The sequence below is a fragment of the Pinus tabuliformis genome, chromosome J (genome assembly GCF_031772625.1).
Source record: "Pinus tabuliformis cultivar Carrire ecotype Pingquan chromosome J, CPIR1, whole genome shotgun sequence".
NCBI lineage: Eukaryota > Viridiplantae > Streptophyta > Pinopsida > Pinales > Pinaceae > Pinus > Pinus tabuliformis.
Genome location: NC_142295.1, coordinates 1,453,991,094 through 1,454,006,206, shown reverse-complemented (window position 1 = coordinate 1,454,006,206; position 15,113 = coordinate 1,453,991,094). Strand labels below are relative to the sequence as shown.

At 39.6% G+C, this 15,113-nt stretch overlaps 1 protein-coding gene across 1 annotated transcript in view; it reads right to left on the bottom strand.

Annotated features, from left to right (window-relative positions):
* Positions 1-1,312: 1,312 nt before the first annotated feature.
* The window catches only part of LOC149232850 (uncharacterized), a 116,390-nt gene continuing 102,589 nt past the window's right edge, over positions 1,313-15,113 (bottom strand). The window contains exons 4-5 of the mRNA XM_089382015.1: positions 11,659-11,827; positions 1,313-1,672 (exon numbers count right to left, since the gene is read on the bottom strand). Coding sequence (XP_089238141.1) covers positions 1,313-1,672; positions 11,659-11,827 — 529 coding nt within the window. The remainder of the gene's footprint in view (positions 1,673-11,658; positions 11,828-15,113) is intronic.

Genomic DNA, 15,113 nt, shown 5'->3' with positions numbered 1-15,113 from the left:
ATAAAATTGCAAAGTCTCTGCATTTTGTGGTCGCAGAGTGTGAAAGTGTCAAGAGTCATAAAGGGTTTTCTGGCCTTATTTTGTAAAGTGTCAAGTAGGCTGTAAAGATCTAGCCATGGTCCACGGACCATGGGATTGTATAAAAAAGAGCTAGGTAAGTAAGCTCTAGGCAGTAGGAAGGAGAAAAAAAGAAGCATTGGAGGTTTGGCAGATAAGTCTAAGTGTTTTAGGTCTTAACGTAGGTAGAGGCTCTACTACTCCCTCAAATGAAGGTATAAAATGGGAGAACCTGAGGAATTAACCAATGATGGTTTAATGATTCCCACCAACACTCTAACATTTAGTGTAGTTCTTGAAAAACTTCCAAATCTTTCTAGAAGTTTAAGTCTTCTACTAGAGAAAGTGGTATGTATTGTCTTGAGAAGGGAGACATTGAGGTCTCAACCTAGAACACTTAGTGTAGTTCCAAGAATACTTCCAAATTTGGAAAGGGGTTGTTAGCCTTTTTGTTAATTTTATGTATGTTCTATGCTTCGAGCAATTTATTTCAATTTTCACAGTTAGCTCAATATCTTTTGTAGATTAGCAATCACATCAGCATTAAAGTAAACTACAGATAGAACATAAACATAAATCACAAAAGACAAGCCAAGACAAGAGGACACAAGATATGGTGCAAGCGAGGGACAAACCCCAATGTGGGGAAACCCTTGATGAATTCTTCTTATATGTTCTTTAATAGTTCAATAGAGAGAGAGAGAGAGAGAGAGAGAGAGAGAGAGAGAGAGAGAGTATATTTACAACAGAAATCAACACTTTGACTTAACTAGATAAGAGCATAGATCATCTCTAAGAAGATGATACATGAGATTAGTTGAAGACATGATCCTTCAACTAATTCTCCAAGGTGACTCCTTCACCTATCATTGCGGTGCATTTCGTCATCATGTTGCACCTCACTACACTGCACCATGCTGCACCCATCATCACTATGTTGCATCTCCTCACGCTTCATTAATCATGACTGTACCCATCACTGTACTGCATTATGTGTCATTGATGCACCATGTTTCCATCCTGACCTATGTGCTGGTTGCACCTTGCTTGCTTGTTGTTGGATGCTAGTTGTCCCTTTCATGCTAGCTGTAACATTGCATGCTTGGTGTATTTGCTTCTAAGTACCATACAATTGTCTCAATGTTAGTTACTTGTCCTTTGCATGTTGCTCTCCTTTGGAGATAAATGCTCTTCCTATTTTGGAAGTTCCCAATAGTTTTAGCAGTTCCAGCTGTTCCCAGTAGTTCTGGCAATTTCAGTTGTTCCCAGCAATTCTGATAGTTCTCGCAGTCTCGGTAGTTGCAATACTTCCAGCTTTTCCGCCAATTCCATCTTTTCCTGTAGTTCCAGCTTTCTCGGCAGTTTCGGTAGTTCCGTCTTTTCCGGTATTTCTGGCTTTCGTGGCAGTTCCAACTTTTTCGAATGTTCCAGCTTTTCTAGCAGTTCTGACTTTTCCGACAGTTCTGGCTTTCGTGGCAGTTCCAACTTTTTCGAATGTTCCAACTTTTCTAGCAATTCTGACTTTTCCGACAGTTCTGGTTTTTCCAACTTTTCCTGTAGTTCTGGCTTTTCCAGCTTTTCCGGCAGTTCGAGCTTTTCTGACAATTCCAACTTTCTGCCCTCTAGATGAGGGCAACGTTATTCCTTAGGATCTCTTCTCCTACTAAAACCCAAAGACAAGTAGAGAGAGGAAGAGATCCCAAGTGTCTTGAAATGGCTTGAAGGCCACGTCAGTTTATACTAAAACATTGAGCACATATGGGGTTTATTTGGTTGCTGGCCGACCTGGACGAATTCTCTTATAATGCAAATAAATTCATAACTTCATGAATACTTATTGGAATCAGATGATTTTTGGATCAATCCTAGACGTCTCGATGAGAGGGATCCATGAAAGATATCAGCTACCATAAATAAGATGACCCACATGGATTTTGGCCCTAGTTTCTAATTTTAACACTCCCTCTCAACTAGGGAGAACTCCATCCGTTGATCCATAGTCCGACTGTACTATCTCTTCCATCAGTGCCCTGCACTGCTCTTCTCTACTCTCATCTGCTGAGTTCTACTTTGCTTTGATCTGTTGAGCTCTGCTCTGCTGAACCATGAAGAAGAAGAATTGATCGAGAATGTCTCATACCATTCTATACTAACCCGAAGTTAGTTTCATGTGAAGAGAGTGTGTCACATTACTCTTACTAACACAAAGTCAGTTTTATTGATCCCAGATCAATATCAAAAGAGAGTGTCTCAAACCACTCATACTATTCCCAGATCATTTTCATTGATCCCAGATCAATGGAGGTCATCCTAGCATGGGTAGTATGGTATATACAGTGATGCATCCATCGATAGTACTACTATGGTCCCTATCCTCATTTCCCTGCTCATTGATCAGATGAGAGATACTTCCCATGAGTCCCAGACTGCAGGGGTAGGTTGCCTTGATAGGAGAACTAATCATCTTGTCCATAGGAGAATGAATCATCCTGTTAGTGCCATGGAGAACTAATCATCCTCGCCCACAGGAGAACTAATCATCTTGTTCCACAGTCACCACGGAGAACAAATCATCCTGGCCCATAGGAGAACTAATCATCCTCTTCCATAGTCACCATAGAGAACAAATCATTTTGGCCCAGAGGAGAAGTAATCATCTTGTTCCACAGTTTCCACAGGATAACTAATCATCTTGGCCCACAGAATAACTAATTATCCTGTTCATAGCACACCACCAAGGGAGGGTGAGTCTCCCTATGGTCGTATGTTGCTCGAGTAAATATCCCAAGCCCCCCAGATCTCCGAGAGCTCAATGCATGCGACATGTAGGACCCTTATAAGAAGGTCTCTCAATGACTCCAAGTTCTTCAGGAAAGTCACAGATTTGACCTTTCCCTGGGGCTTTGACAAAATGTCTACGACTTGTACATTAGTCTCAATGTGATGGAGCCTCCTCACTCATCGATTTACCATATCGCAGATAAGGCAGTATATGATGTCTATTTGCTGGAGGAATCATCGAATATGAGATTCCTGAATAATGAAATCCACCCTCTCATTGTCACAGAGAATCACAATGCTATTCATCATGTGTACAAACAACTCACTTAAGAGCTTATGCAACCATGCAGCTTCGCATGAGATCATACTCGTAGCTATGTATTCAGTCTCGGCAGTGCTTATAGCAACTAACTTCTGCTTCCTTCTCATCCATGATATCGAAGCAGAATCCAAAGAGAACCAGCACTGAGAAGTGCTCTAATGATCCTCCACATTGCCTTCCAACATTCTAATAATCATGCAGTTTCATATTTCCAACAGTGTATCTCAATCCATGAGAGATTTTGCCCCGAAGATATCTCACAATATTCCTAGCACCAATCGAGCGAGGCTCAACCAAATATGAGCTCACCATGCTAACTACAAAACATATGTCTGGACGGAAGTTCACCAAGAACATCAATATGAATGAGTTTATGAAACCCAGAGGAATTTCCCAAATCTGGTCCGACATCACTACCATATAACTTCTGAAAGTTAAGATCCTCAAGGTAGTCACAAGCTTCCAGTTTATCATTCCATATCCGGAATCCAACTCCATCTTACTTCTGCAAATGAGAGGGTCTGCACTTGTCAGAAATAGGTCGTCCTCATAAGGTGTCGGTATGAGAGGTCTATCATCCACAACCTTCAGGAAATGATTTGGATCAGTTTCACTCCCAGTGAATCTCAGCTTCATCAGACAACTATCAATCCTCTCATACTACGCGTGGGGTGTTTTTCTTCAAGCCACGGAGGGCCTTCTTCCACCTGTATACATGAGATTCCCGATCATGAATCTCAAACTCCTTGGGTTGTTCCAAACCTCTGGAGCTGCTGCATGAGGGGAATGGTCCCCTTATAGGATTTTCCTTCGGTACAGACATGTACCTTCATGCTCTACTTGAATTTAGACATCCCTATCACCATTTGACTCACATCAGGTAGGGCCCCATAGGTAGGCCTCTATTGTTATAGAGGCGATATGTCAATTGACATGATCCCTAATGGACCATCGTGCAACTTGATACAAATTGCCAACCTTGAACCCATGAGAAAAAGCATCTTTGAAAATTATATTTTTTAACATGTACCTTTCCATTGATGAATTCCACCATGAAACCTTTGACTTCCATTTCCAATATGGACACCAGGTTCTTCTTACGATCAAGTACATAAAGGAGATTCTGTAAATGAATCAAGTTACCCTCATTCGATTGAGGGGTAGCATTCCCTACACCCTTTTCGGGATAGCTGACACCAACTCCAAGTATAATCCCACAGTTGTTTCCGTCTCTACCAAATTTGAGAGAGTACCCTTCTATCCAATGAGGTGCCTTGAAGCACTATGATCAGTAAGTCAGATTCCCAAAGAATCTAAAGGAGAGGGCCAATACAAGATAACGCTTCTTTATCTTATCAAAAACAACATTTGATTCTTCATACCTGTGGTTCCTTGCTTTCTATGAAGAGTCAGCCATTTCCTTAATGACCTGTCATTCCTTTGATCATTGAAGATTTCCCTGGAGTGATTGTTATCATCATCAAGTGATGTGTCCCTACATCAGACACTCCTTCACATAATGGCCGAACTTATTACAACCAAGGCATCTGCCTTTCCTTCCACCCTTAGATCTGGGCTTCCCATTGAAGTGATCTTTAGGTAGGCCATCAAAAACTTCTACTGCGCCATTTTGATAATATTCTCTACTTCGACTTCACCCTTGCTGAATTTGAAGAGGGACGAGGAATCCATTGATCCTTTTGTCCTTTCCCAACTATCTTCGGTTATTGCTCTTTCACTCTTGCTTGGGCATTGTCTTCACCTTAGCTCTAATACCATGTTAATTTTAGGTATCTTCTATGCTTAGAGCAATTTATTTCAATCTTCATGGTTAGATCAATATCTTTTCCGTATTAGCAATCACATCAACATTAAAGTAAACTACATATATAACATAAACATAAATCGTAGAAGACAAGCCAAGACAAGAGGACACAAGATGTGGCGCTAGCCAGGGACAAACCCCAATGTGGGGAAACCCTTGATGAATTCTTCTTATACGTTCCTCAATAGTTCAACAGAGAGAGAGAGAGAGAGAGAGAGAGAGAGAGAGAGAGAGAGAGAGAGAGAGAGAGAGAGATAGTACGTTTACAACAGAAGTCAACAATTTGAATTATCTAGATAAGAGCATAGATCATCTCTAAGAAGATGATACATGAGATCAGTTGAAGACATGCTCCTTCAAATAATTCTCAAAGATGACTCCTTCACCTGTCATTTTCTTGCATTTCATCATCATGCTGCACCTCACCATATTGCACCATGTTGCACCCATCATCACTATGCTACATCTCATCATGCTTCAATAATCATGACTATACCCATCACTGTACTACATTATGTGCCATTGTTGCACCATGTTTCCATCTTGGCCTATGTGTTGGTTGCACCTTGCTTGCTTGTTGTCCCTTACTTGCTTGTTGTCCCTAACATGCTTGTTGTCCTTAGCATGGTTGTTGCTGCATGCTAGTTGTCCCTTGCATGCTAGCTGTAACATTGCACACTTGGTGTATTTGCTGCTAAGTACCATACAATTGTCTGAATGTTAGTTAGTTATCCCTTGCATGCTCCTCTCCTTCGGAGATATATGTTCTGGCTGTTTTGGCAGTTCCCAACAGTTCTGGCAGTTCTGGCTGTTCAAGATAGTTCCGACAGTTCTTGTTGTTCCTGACAATTCCAACAGTCCCGACAGTTCCAACAGTTCCAGCTTTTCCAGTAGCTCCATCTTTTCTGGTGGTTCCAGCTTTTCCAATAGTTCTGGCTTTTCTGGCAGTTTCAGCTTTTTCGGCAGTTCTAGCTTTTCTGGTAGTTCCAACTTTTCCAGCTGTTCTGGCTTTTCCGGCAGTTTCAACTTTTCTGGCACTTTCGTCTTTTCTGGCAGTTCTAGCTTTTTAAGCTTTTCCAATGGTTCTAGCTTTTTCGGCTTTTCTAGCAGTTCCAGCTTTTTTCCCTCTCGATAAGGGCAATGTTATTCCTTAGGATCTCTCCTCCTACTAAAACCCAAAGACAAGCACAGAGAGGAAGAGATCCAAAGTGTGTTGAAATGACTTGAAGGCCACCTCTATTTATACTAAAACGTTGAGCACATGTGGGGTTTATTTTATTGCTGGCCGACCTTGACGAATTGTCTTATAATGAAAATAAATTCATAATTCCATGAATACTTATTGGAATCGAATGATATTTAGATCAATCCTACACCTCTCGATGATAGGGATGGAAGAAAAATATCAGCTACCATAAATAAGATGACCCACATGGAGTTTGGCCCTAGTTGCCAATTTTAACATTTTTTCTAGAGGAAATGTCCCTACGTATTTTAAGAGGGAGACCATAGACCTGGAAAAAGGAGGTCTCAATCCACAGAAAAATGAAGAACCTCAACCTAAAAGTGGGGTCTCAACCTACGATGGTTTAAGGAAGGACAATAATCAAATCCATGCTTAGGGGCTTTTCTATGTCTAGCTAGAACTTTGAATCTACGTATGGCTCACTTTAGCTCTAGGGTCAGACAACATGTTCATGTTGCGGCTTACACTCGCTTGACTTGTATTTCAAGCTTATAGATCACCATCAATCACCCCCCGTGTCATATACAAGGTGAGAAGATGGATGGATCTTAATTTTAAGACTTCTCAATAAGAATAAATCTTGGTATGAGATAAATATATTCTTGGTTGTTGAAGCCCATTACCAAGAAGAGAGGAAAGAAGAGATCCATCAAAGATGAATCTTCATTGTTGTAGGAGTATTATTTCTGAAGCATTTGTTTGAATGATAATTAGTTTTATGATAGTGTTCACATGGATGAAGGTCAAAATAATGATCTTTTACATGGACAACTCTATTATAATGTTGGCATCTGAAAATCTATTATGGAGGAGGAAGAGGAGCACCTGAGGGTAAGTTGTCTTGAATAAATCTAACACTTCAAAATTTGATGGGTTATGAATAATCTAAATTATTAAAATACACCTCCTTGTCATATCCAAGACATGTTATGTGTTTGTTTCTCACAAAATCTTCCAATGGTCTCATGATGTGTTTGGGAAGTGGTGGATGGATTTCTACATATGTATTCAAATCTTCTCTTGCACTCAAAACTGAATGATCAAATTTACTAATTTGATTTGTTTTCAGTTGTTTATGGAATGATGTATTTGTTCTGAACAAAAATAAGTTCAAAATGAAGCTCCCATTGTTGTAACTCATCTTGTTGGAATTGTGACTCAAGATGCAAAAAATCTATCTTCTGTTATGCATTTAGTATACATGTTTGAATGTGAGGGAGAGTGGATTTGTTGATTTTTGTTATTTTATGAACAATAGAGACCATTAGAGTGTTTAATAACTCTAACAATTAATTGATCTCTCCTCCTACTAAAACCAAAAGACAAGTAGAGAGAGGAAGAGATCCCAAGTGTCTTGAAATGGCTTGAAGGCCACGTCAATTTATACTAAAACATTGAGCACATATGGGGTTTATTTGGTTGCTGGCCGACCTAGACAAATTCTCTTATAACACAAATAAATTCATAACTTCATGAATACTTATTGGAATCAAATGATTTTTGGATCAATCCTACACCTCTCGATGAGAGGGATCCATGAAAGATATCAGCTGCCATAAATAAGATGACCCGCATGGATTTTGGCCCTAGTTTCTAATTTTAACACTCCCTCTCAACTAGGGAGAACTCCATCCATTGATCCATAGTCCGACTGTACTATCTCTTCCATCAGTGCCATGCACTGCTCTTCTCTGCTCTCATCTGCTGAGCTCTACTTTGCTTTGATCTGCTGAGCTCTGCTCTGCTGAACCATGAAGAAGAAGAATTGATCGAGAATGTCTCATACCATTCTATACTAACCCGAAGTTAGTTTCATGTGAAGAGAGTGTGTCACATTACTCTTACTAACACAAAGTTAGTTTTATTGATCCCAGATCAATATCAAAAGAGAGTATCTCAAACCACTCATACTAATCCCAGATCAGTTTCATTGATCCCAGATCAGTTTCATTGATCCCAGATCAATGGAGGTCATCCTAGCATGGGTAGTATGGTATATACAGTGATGCATCCATCGATAGTACTACTATGGTCCCTATCCTCATTTCCCTGCTCATTGATCAGATGAGAGATACTTCCCAGCAGTCCCAGACTGCATGGGTAGGTTTCCTCAATAGGAGAACTAATCATCTTGTCCATAGGAGAATGAATCATCCTGTTAGTGGATGCCATGGAGAACTAATCTTCCTCGCCCATAGGAGAACTAATCATCTTGTTCCACAGTCACCACGGAGAACAAATCATCCTGGCCCATAGGAGAACTAATCATCCTCTTCCATAGTCACCATAGAGAACAAATCATTTTGGCCCAGAGGAGAAGTAATCGTCTTGTTCCATAGTTGCCATGGAAGAACTAATCATCCCAGCCCATAGGACAACTAATCATCTTGTTCCACAGTTTCCACAGGATAACTAATCATCTTGGCCCACAGAATAACTAATTATCCTTTTCATAGCACACCACCAAGGGAGGGTGAGTCTCCCCATGGTCGTATATTGCTCGAGTAAATACCCCAAGCCCCCCAGATCTCCCAGAGCTCAATGCATGCAACATGCAGGACCCTTATAAGAAGGTCTCTCAATGACTCCAATTTGTTCAGGAAAGTCACAGATTTGACCTTTCCCTGGGGCTTTGACAAAATGTCTGCAACCTGTACATTAGTCTCAATGTGATGGAGCCTCCTCACTCATCGATTTACCATATCGCAGATAAGGCAGTATATGATGTCTATTTGCTGGAGGAATCATTGAATATGAGATTCCTCAATAATCAAATCCACCCTCTGGTTGTCACAGAGAATCACAATGCTATTCATCATGTGTACAAACAACTCACTTAAGAGCTTATGCAACCATGCAGCTTCGCATGAGATCATACTCGTAGCTATGTATTCAGTCTCAGAAGTGCTTATAGCAACCGACTTCTGCTTCCTTCTCATCCATGATATCGAAGCAGAATCCAAAGAGAACCAGCACTGAGAAGTGCTCTAGTGATCCTCCACATTGCCTTCCAACATTCTAATAATCATGCAGTTTCATATTTCCAACAGTGTATCTCAATCCATGAGAGATTTTGCCCCGAAGATATCTCACAAGATTCCTATCACCAATCCAACGAGGCTCAACCAAATATGAGCTCACCATGCTAACTACAAAACATATGTCTAGAAGGAAGTTCACCAAGAACATCAACATGAATGAGTTTATGAAACCCAGAGGCATTTCCCAAATCTGGTCCGACATCACTACCCTATAACTTCTGAAAGTTAAGATCCTCAAGGTAGTCACAAGCTTCCAGTTTATCATTCCATATCCGGAATCCAACTCCCTCTTACTTATGCAAATGAGAGGGTCTGCACTTGTCAGAAATAGGTCGTCATCATAAGGTGTCGGTATGAGAGGTCTATCATCCACAACCTTCAGGTAATGATTTGGATCAGTTTCACTCCCAGTGAATCTCAGCCTCATCAGACAACTATCAATCCTCTCATACTACACGTGGGGTGTTTTTCTTCAAGCCATAGAGGGCCTTCTTCCACCTGTATACATGAGATTCCCGATCATGAATCTCAAACTCCTCGGGTTGTTCCAAACCTGTGGAGCTGCTGCATGAGGGGAATGGTCCCCTTATAGGATTTTCCTTTGGTACAGACATGTACCTTCATGCTCTACTTGAATTTAGACATCCCTATCACCATTTGACTCACATCAGGTAGGGCCTCATAGGTAGGCCTCTGGTGTTATAGAGGCGATATGTCAATTGACATGATCCCCAATGGACCATCGTGCAACTTGATACAAATTTCCAACCCTGAACCCATGAGAAAAAGCATCTTTGAAAATTATATTTTTTAACACGTACCTTTCCATTGATGAATTCCACCATGAAACCTTTGACTTCCGTTTCCAAGATGGACACTAGGTTCTTCTTATGATCAAGTACATAAAGGAGATTCTGTAAATGAATCGAGCTACCCTCATTCGGTTGAGGGGTAGCATTCCCTACACCCTTTTCGGGATAGCTAACACCAACTCCAAGTATAATCCCACAGTTGTTTCCGTCTCTACCAAATTTGAGAGAGTACCCTTCTATCTAATGAGCTGCCTTGAAGCATTATGATCAATAAGCCAAATTCCCAAAGAATCTAAAGGAGAGAGCCAATACAAGATAACGCTTCTTTATCTTATCAAAAACAACATTTGATTCTTCATACCTGTGGTTCCTTGCTTTCTATGAAGAGTCAGCCATTTCCTTGATGACCTGTCACTCCTTTGATCATTGAAGATTTCCCTGGAGTGATTGTTATCATCATCAAGTGATGTGTCCCTACATCAGACACTCCTTCACATAATGGCCGAACTTATTACAACCAAGGCATCTGCCTTTCCTTCCACCCTTAGATCTTGGCTTCCCATTGAAGTGATCTTTAGGTAGGCCATCAAAAACTTCTGCTACGCCATTTTGATAATATTCTCTACTTCGACTTCACCCTTGCTGAATTTGAAGAGGGATGAGGAATCCATTGATCCTTTTGTCCTTTCCCAACTATCTTCGGTTATTGCTCTTTCACTCTTGCTTGGGCGTTGTCTTCACCTTAGCTCTAATACCATGTTAATTTTAGGTATCTTCTATGCTTAGAGCAATTTATTTCAATTTTCATGGTTAGATCAATATATTTTCCGTATTAGCAATCACATCAACATTAAAGTAAACTACAGATATAACATAAACATAAATCATAGAAGACAAGCCAAGACAAGAGGACACAAGATGTGGTGCTAGCTAGGGACAAACCCCAATGTGGGGAAACCCGTTATGAATTCTTCTTATATGTTCTTCAATAGTTCAACAGAGAGAGAGAGAGAGAGAGAGAGAGAGAGAGAGAGAGAGAGAGAGAGTGAGAGAGAGATAGTACGTTTACAACAGAAGTCATTAATTTGAATTATCTAGATAAGAGCATAGATCATCTCTAAGAAGATGATACATGAGATCAGTTGAAGACATGCTCCTTCAAATAATTCTCAAAGATGACTCCTTCACCTCTCATTTTTTTGCATTTCATCATTATGCTGCACCTCACCGTATTGCACCATGTTGCACCCATCATCACTGTGCTGCATCTCATCATGCTTCAATAATCATGACTATACCCATCACTGTACTACATTATGTGCCATTGTTGCACCATGTTTCCATCTTGGCCTATGTGTTGGTTGCACCTTGCTTGCTTGTTGTCCCTTGCTTGCTTGTTGTCCCTAACATGCTTGTTGTCCTTAGCATGGTTGTTGCTGCATGCTAGTTGTCCCTTGCATGCTAGATGTAACATTGCACACTTGGTGTATTTGCTGCTAAGTACCATACAATTGTTTGAATGTTAGTTAGTTATCCCTTGCATGCTCCTCTCCTTCAGAGATATATGTTCTCACTGTTTTGGCAGTTCCCAGCAGTTCTGGCAGCTCCGGCTGTTCTCGGTAGTTCCGATAGTTCTGGTTGTTCCTGACAATTCCAGCAGTCTCGACAGTTTCGACAGTTACAGCTTTTCCAGTAGCTCCATCTTTTCTGGTGGTTCCAGCTTTTCCAGTAGTTCTGGCTTTTCTGGCAGTTTCATCTTTCGGCAGTTCCAGCTTTTCTGGTAGTTCCAACTTTTCCAGCTGTTCTCGCTTTTCCGGCAGTTTCGACTTTTCTGGCACTTTCGTCTTTTCTGGCAGTTCTGGCTTTTTAAGCTTTTCCAACGGTTCTGGCCTTTTCGGCTTTTCTAGCAGTTCCAGCTTTTTTCCCTCTCGATGAGGGCAATGTTATTCCTTAGGATCTCTCCTCCTACTAAAACCCAAAGACAAGCACAGAGAGGAAGAGATCCAAAGTGTGTTGAAATGACTTGAAGGCCACCTCTATTTATACTAAAACGTTGAGCACATGTGGGGTTTATTTGGTTGCTCACCGACCTTGACGAATTGTCTTATAATGCAAATAAATTCATAATTCCATGAATACTTATTGGAATCGGATGATATTTAGATCAATCCTACACCTCTCGATGATAGGGATCGAAGAAAAATATCAGCTACCATAAATAAGATGACCCACATGGAGCTTGGCCCTAGTTGCCAATTTTAACATTTTTTCTAGAGGAAATGTCCCTACGTATTTTAAGAGGGAGACCATAGACCTGGAAAAAGGAGGTCTCAATCTACAGAAAAATGAAGAACCTCAACCTAAAAGGGGAGTCTCAACCTACGATGGTATAAGGAAGGACAATAATCAAATCCATGCTTAGGGGCTTTTCTATCTCTAGCTAGAACTTTGAATCTACGTATGGCTCACTTTAGCTCTAGGGTCAGACAACATGTTCATGTTGCGGCTTACACTCGCTTGACTTATATTTCAAGCTTATAGATCACCATCAATCACCCCCCGTGTCATATACAAGGTGAGAAGATGGATAGATTTTAATTGTAAGACTTCTCAATAAGAATAAATCTTGGTATGAGATAAATATATTCTTGGTTGTTGAAGCCCATTACCAAGAAGAGAGGAAAGAAGAGACCCATCAAACGTGAATCTTCATTCTTGTAGGAGTATTATTTCTGAAGCATTTGTTTGAATGATAAGTAGTTTTATGATAGTGTTCACATGGATGAAGGTCAAAATAATGATCTTTTACATGGAAAACTCTATTATAATGTTGGCATCTAAAAATCTATTATGGAGGAGGAAGAGGAGCACCTGAGGATAAGTTGTCTTGAAGAGATCTAAGACTTTAAAATTTGATGGGTTTTGAATAATCTAAATTATTAAAATACACCTCCTTGTCATATCCAAGACATGTTATGTGTTTGTTTCTCACAAAGTCTTCCAATGGTCTCATGATGTGTTTGGGAAGTGGTGGATGAATTTCTACATATGTATTCAAATCTTCTCTTCCACTCAAAACTGAATGATCAAATTTACTAATTTGATTTGTTTTCAGTTGTTTATGGAATGATGTATTTGTTCTGAACAAAAATAAGTTCAAAATGAAGCTCCCATTGTTGTAACTCATCTTGTTGGAATTGTGACTCAAGATGCAAAAAATCTATCTTCTGTTATGCATTTAGTATACATGTTTGAATGTGAGGGAGAGTGGATTTGTTGATTTTGGTTATTTTATGAACAATAGAGACCATTAGAGTGTTTAATAACTCTAACAATTAATTGATTCTAGCCATTATCTATAAAAAAAACCTAAAAGGGTTTTCACTAAAAATGCCCCTCAATCAGTTCTAGAAGGTTCTTTTACTGTGGCTTCAATTTATGAAAGGAATACCATGCTACACCAAATTCTTCAATAAATGCCATTTTCAAATCGAAAGCGAAATATATATCACTTAGCTTATTGAATGTGACAACTCCAAAATTTCCAAACTCAACAGCATATTAACACATATTTTTACATGAAACCAAATGTAGAATTTAATGTTACCTCCTTAGGAAAGATGTGAGTAGTGGCTTTGGGCACAAATGTCACTTTGGCACGAACCCTTACTCTTTAGTGTGATTCATGAAGGTTGTTTACACTAAGCCTGATTCTCAAAAAATGGCAATGGTATTCGATACTAATGACTATGAAAATATATGTTGTTTCAATGTACTCCACCCACATGCAATATTCACCACCACGGGAAAGGATCGAGCTCCAAAAATTATTTTCCCACTCTCTTATCCATACACAAAATTGTTCATGACCACCTTGTTTACACTGATCTTCTCCATTTTACACAAAATATCTAGATAAAAACACAAATTAAAGAATGAAATAGCTAGTCTTCATCACATAGCCTTATACACTTCTACCATATGAAGTTTCCAATTCGTTTATCTTGAGGCTTGGAGAACGTCATTGGGAAAACTATAGTTATTCTCCGATAGCATAGAAGAGCAATTTTTCTGAATGTTGTCGTTTATCTTCAACAATCATTGTCGGTTTGTGAAAACTTGTTCTACTTTTTTTATGAAGAACACAAAGGAATAGATCTACTCTTTGCTCGAAATATCAATTCCTTCTCTCGGTTGAATGGCAGCATTAATATTGTGCAATTCCTTTGAGTTGCCACAACATTTCTATCTAATTCTTCCTTTCTTTCGAGTCTGAGTCTCTTCTCTTTGTTATTAAAATACAAAGATCTTATTTCATATTGCAAAGTCTCTTTAAGAGCCTATGAAGTGTGGTTTTTCCTCCAACAATGCTATAACTCTTTCCTTTCACCTAAAATGGTTATCCCTAAAATATGGTTCCCTTTTCTATGGGTCTCAAACAGCAAGGTATTGGTGTGGTTTCACCTTTGTTGCACATTTTCCCTCTTTACTAGGACCATCATACATTAGCAAGTTAACAACCACTTACATCAGTTACCAACAGTAGTGAAGTTGTCATATGATTGGGCTCCCATGTGACACTGTAACAACCTTGGTGAAAATTCCATGTAATAAAAGTAAATAAAGGAAAATAATAACCTTAGTTGATGGGACACTTATTCCAAGCTCAATGTTGGAAAAAAGTATGCACAAGAGGACATCGGGATAGGAAGCTACAATGAGTTTTTCTTGCAGATATCGAGTTGCATGTATTTTTTCCTCACTCGGTTTTGTATGTATTGCATATGCATGTGATTTATTGGTCATGATATATCATTGGCATTAATGTTTTCCCCAATTGACAGTGGATTTTCCTAGCCTTGCCATTTCTTGGATAACCATGGTTTTGTGGATTCATTTCTTTGTTTTGTGGTTGGTTCTCATGTTTCCTTTAGCTTGGTTTGAGTTACTAATTCCTGGAGCCTTTGTTGGAGAAACAATTTAGAGCATTGCAACAACTTGGGTTGAGTTACTAGTCCTCGAGCCTTGG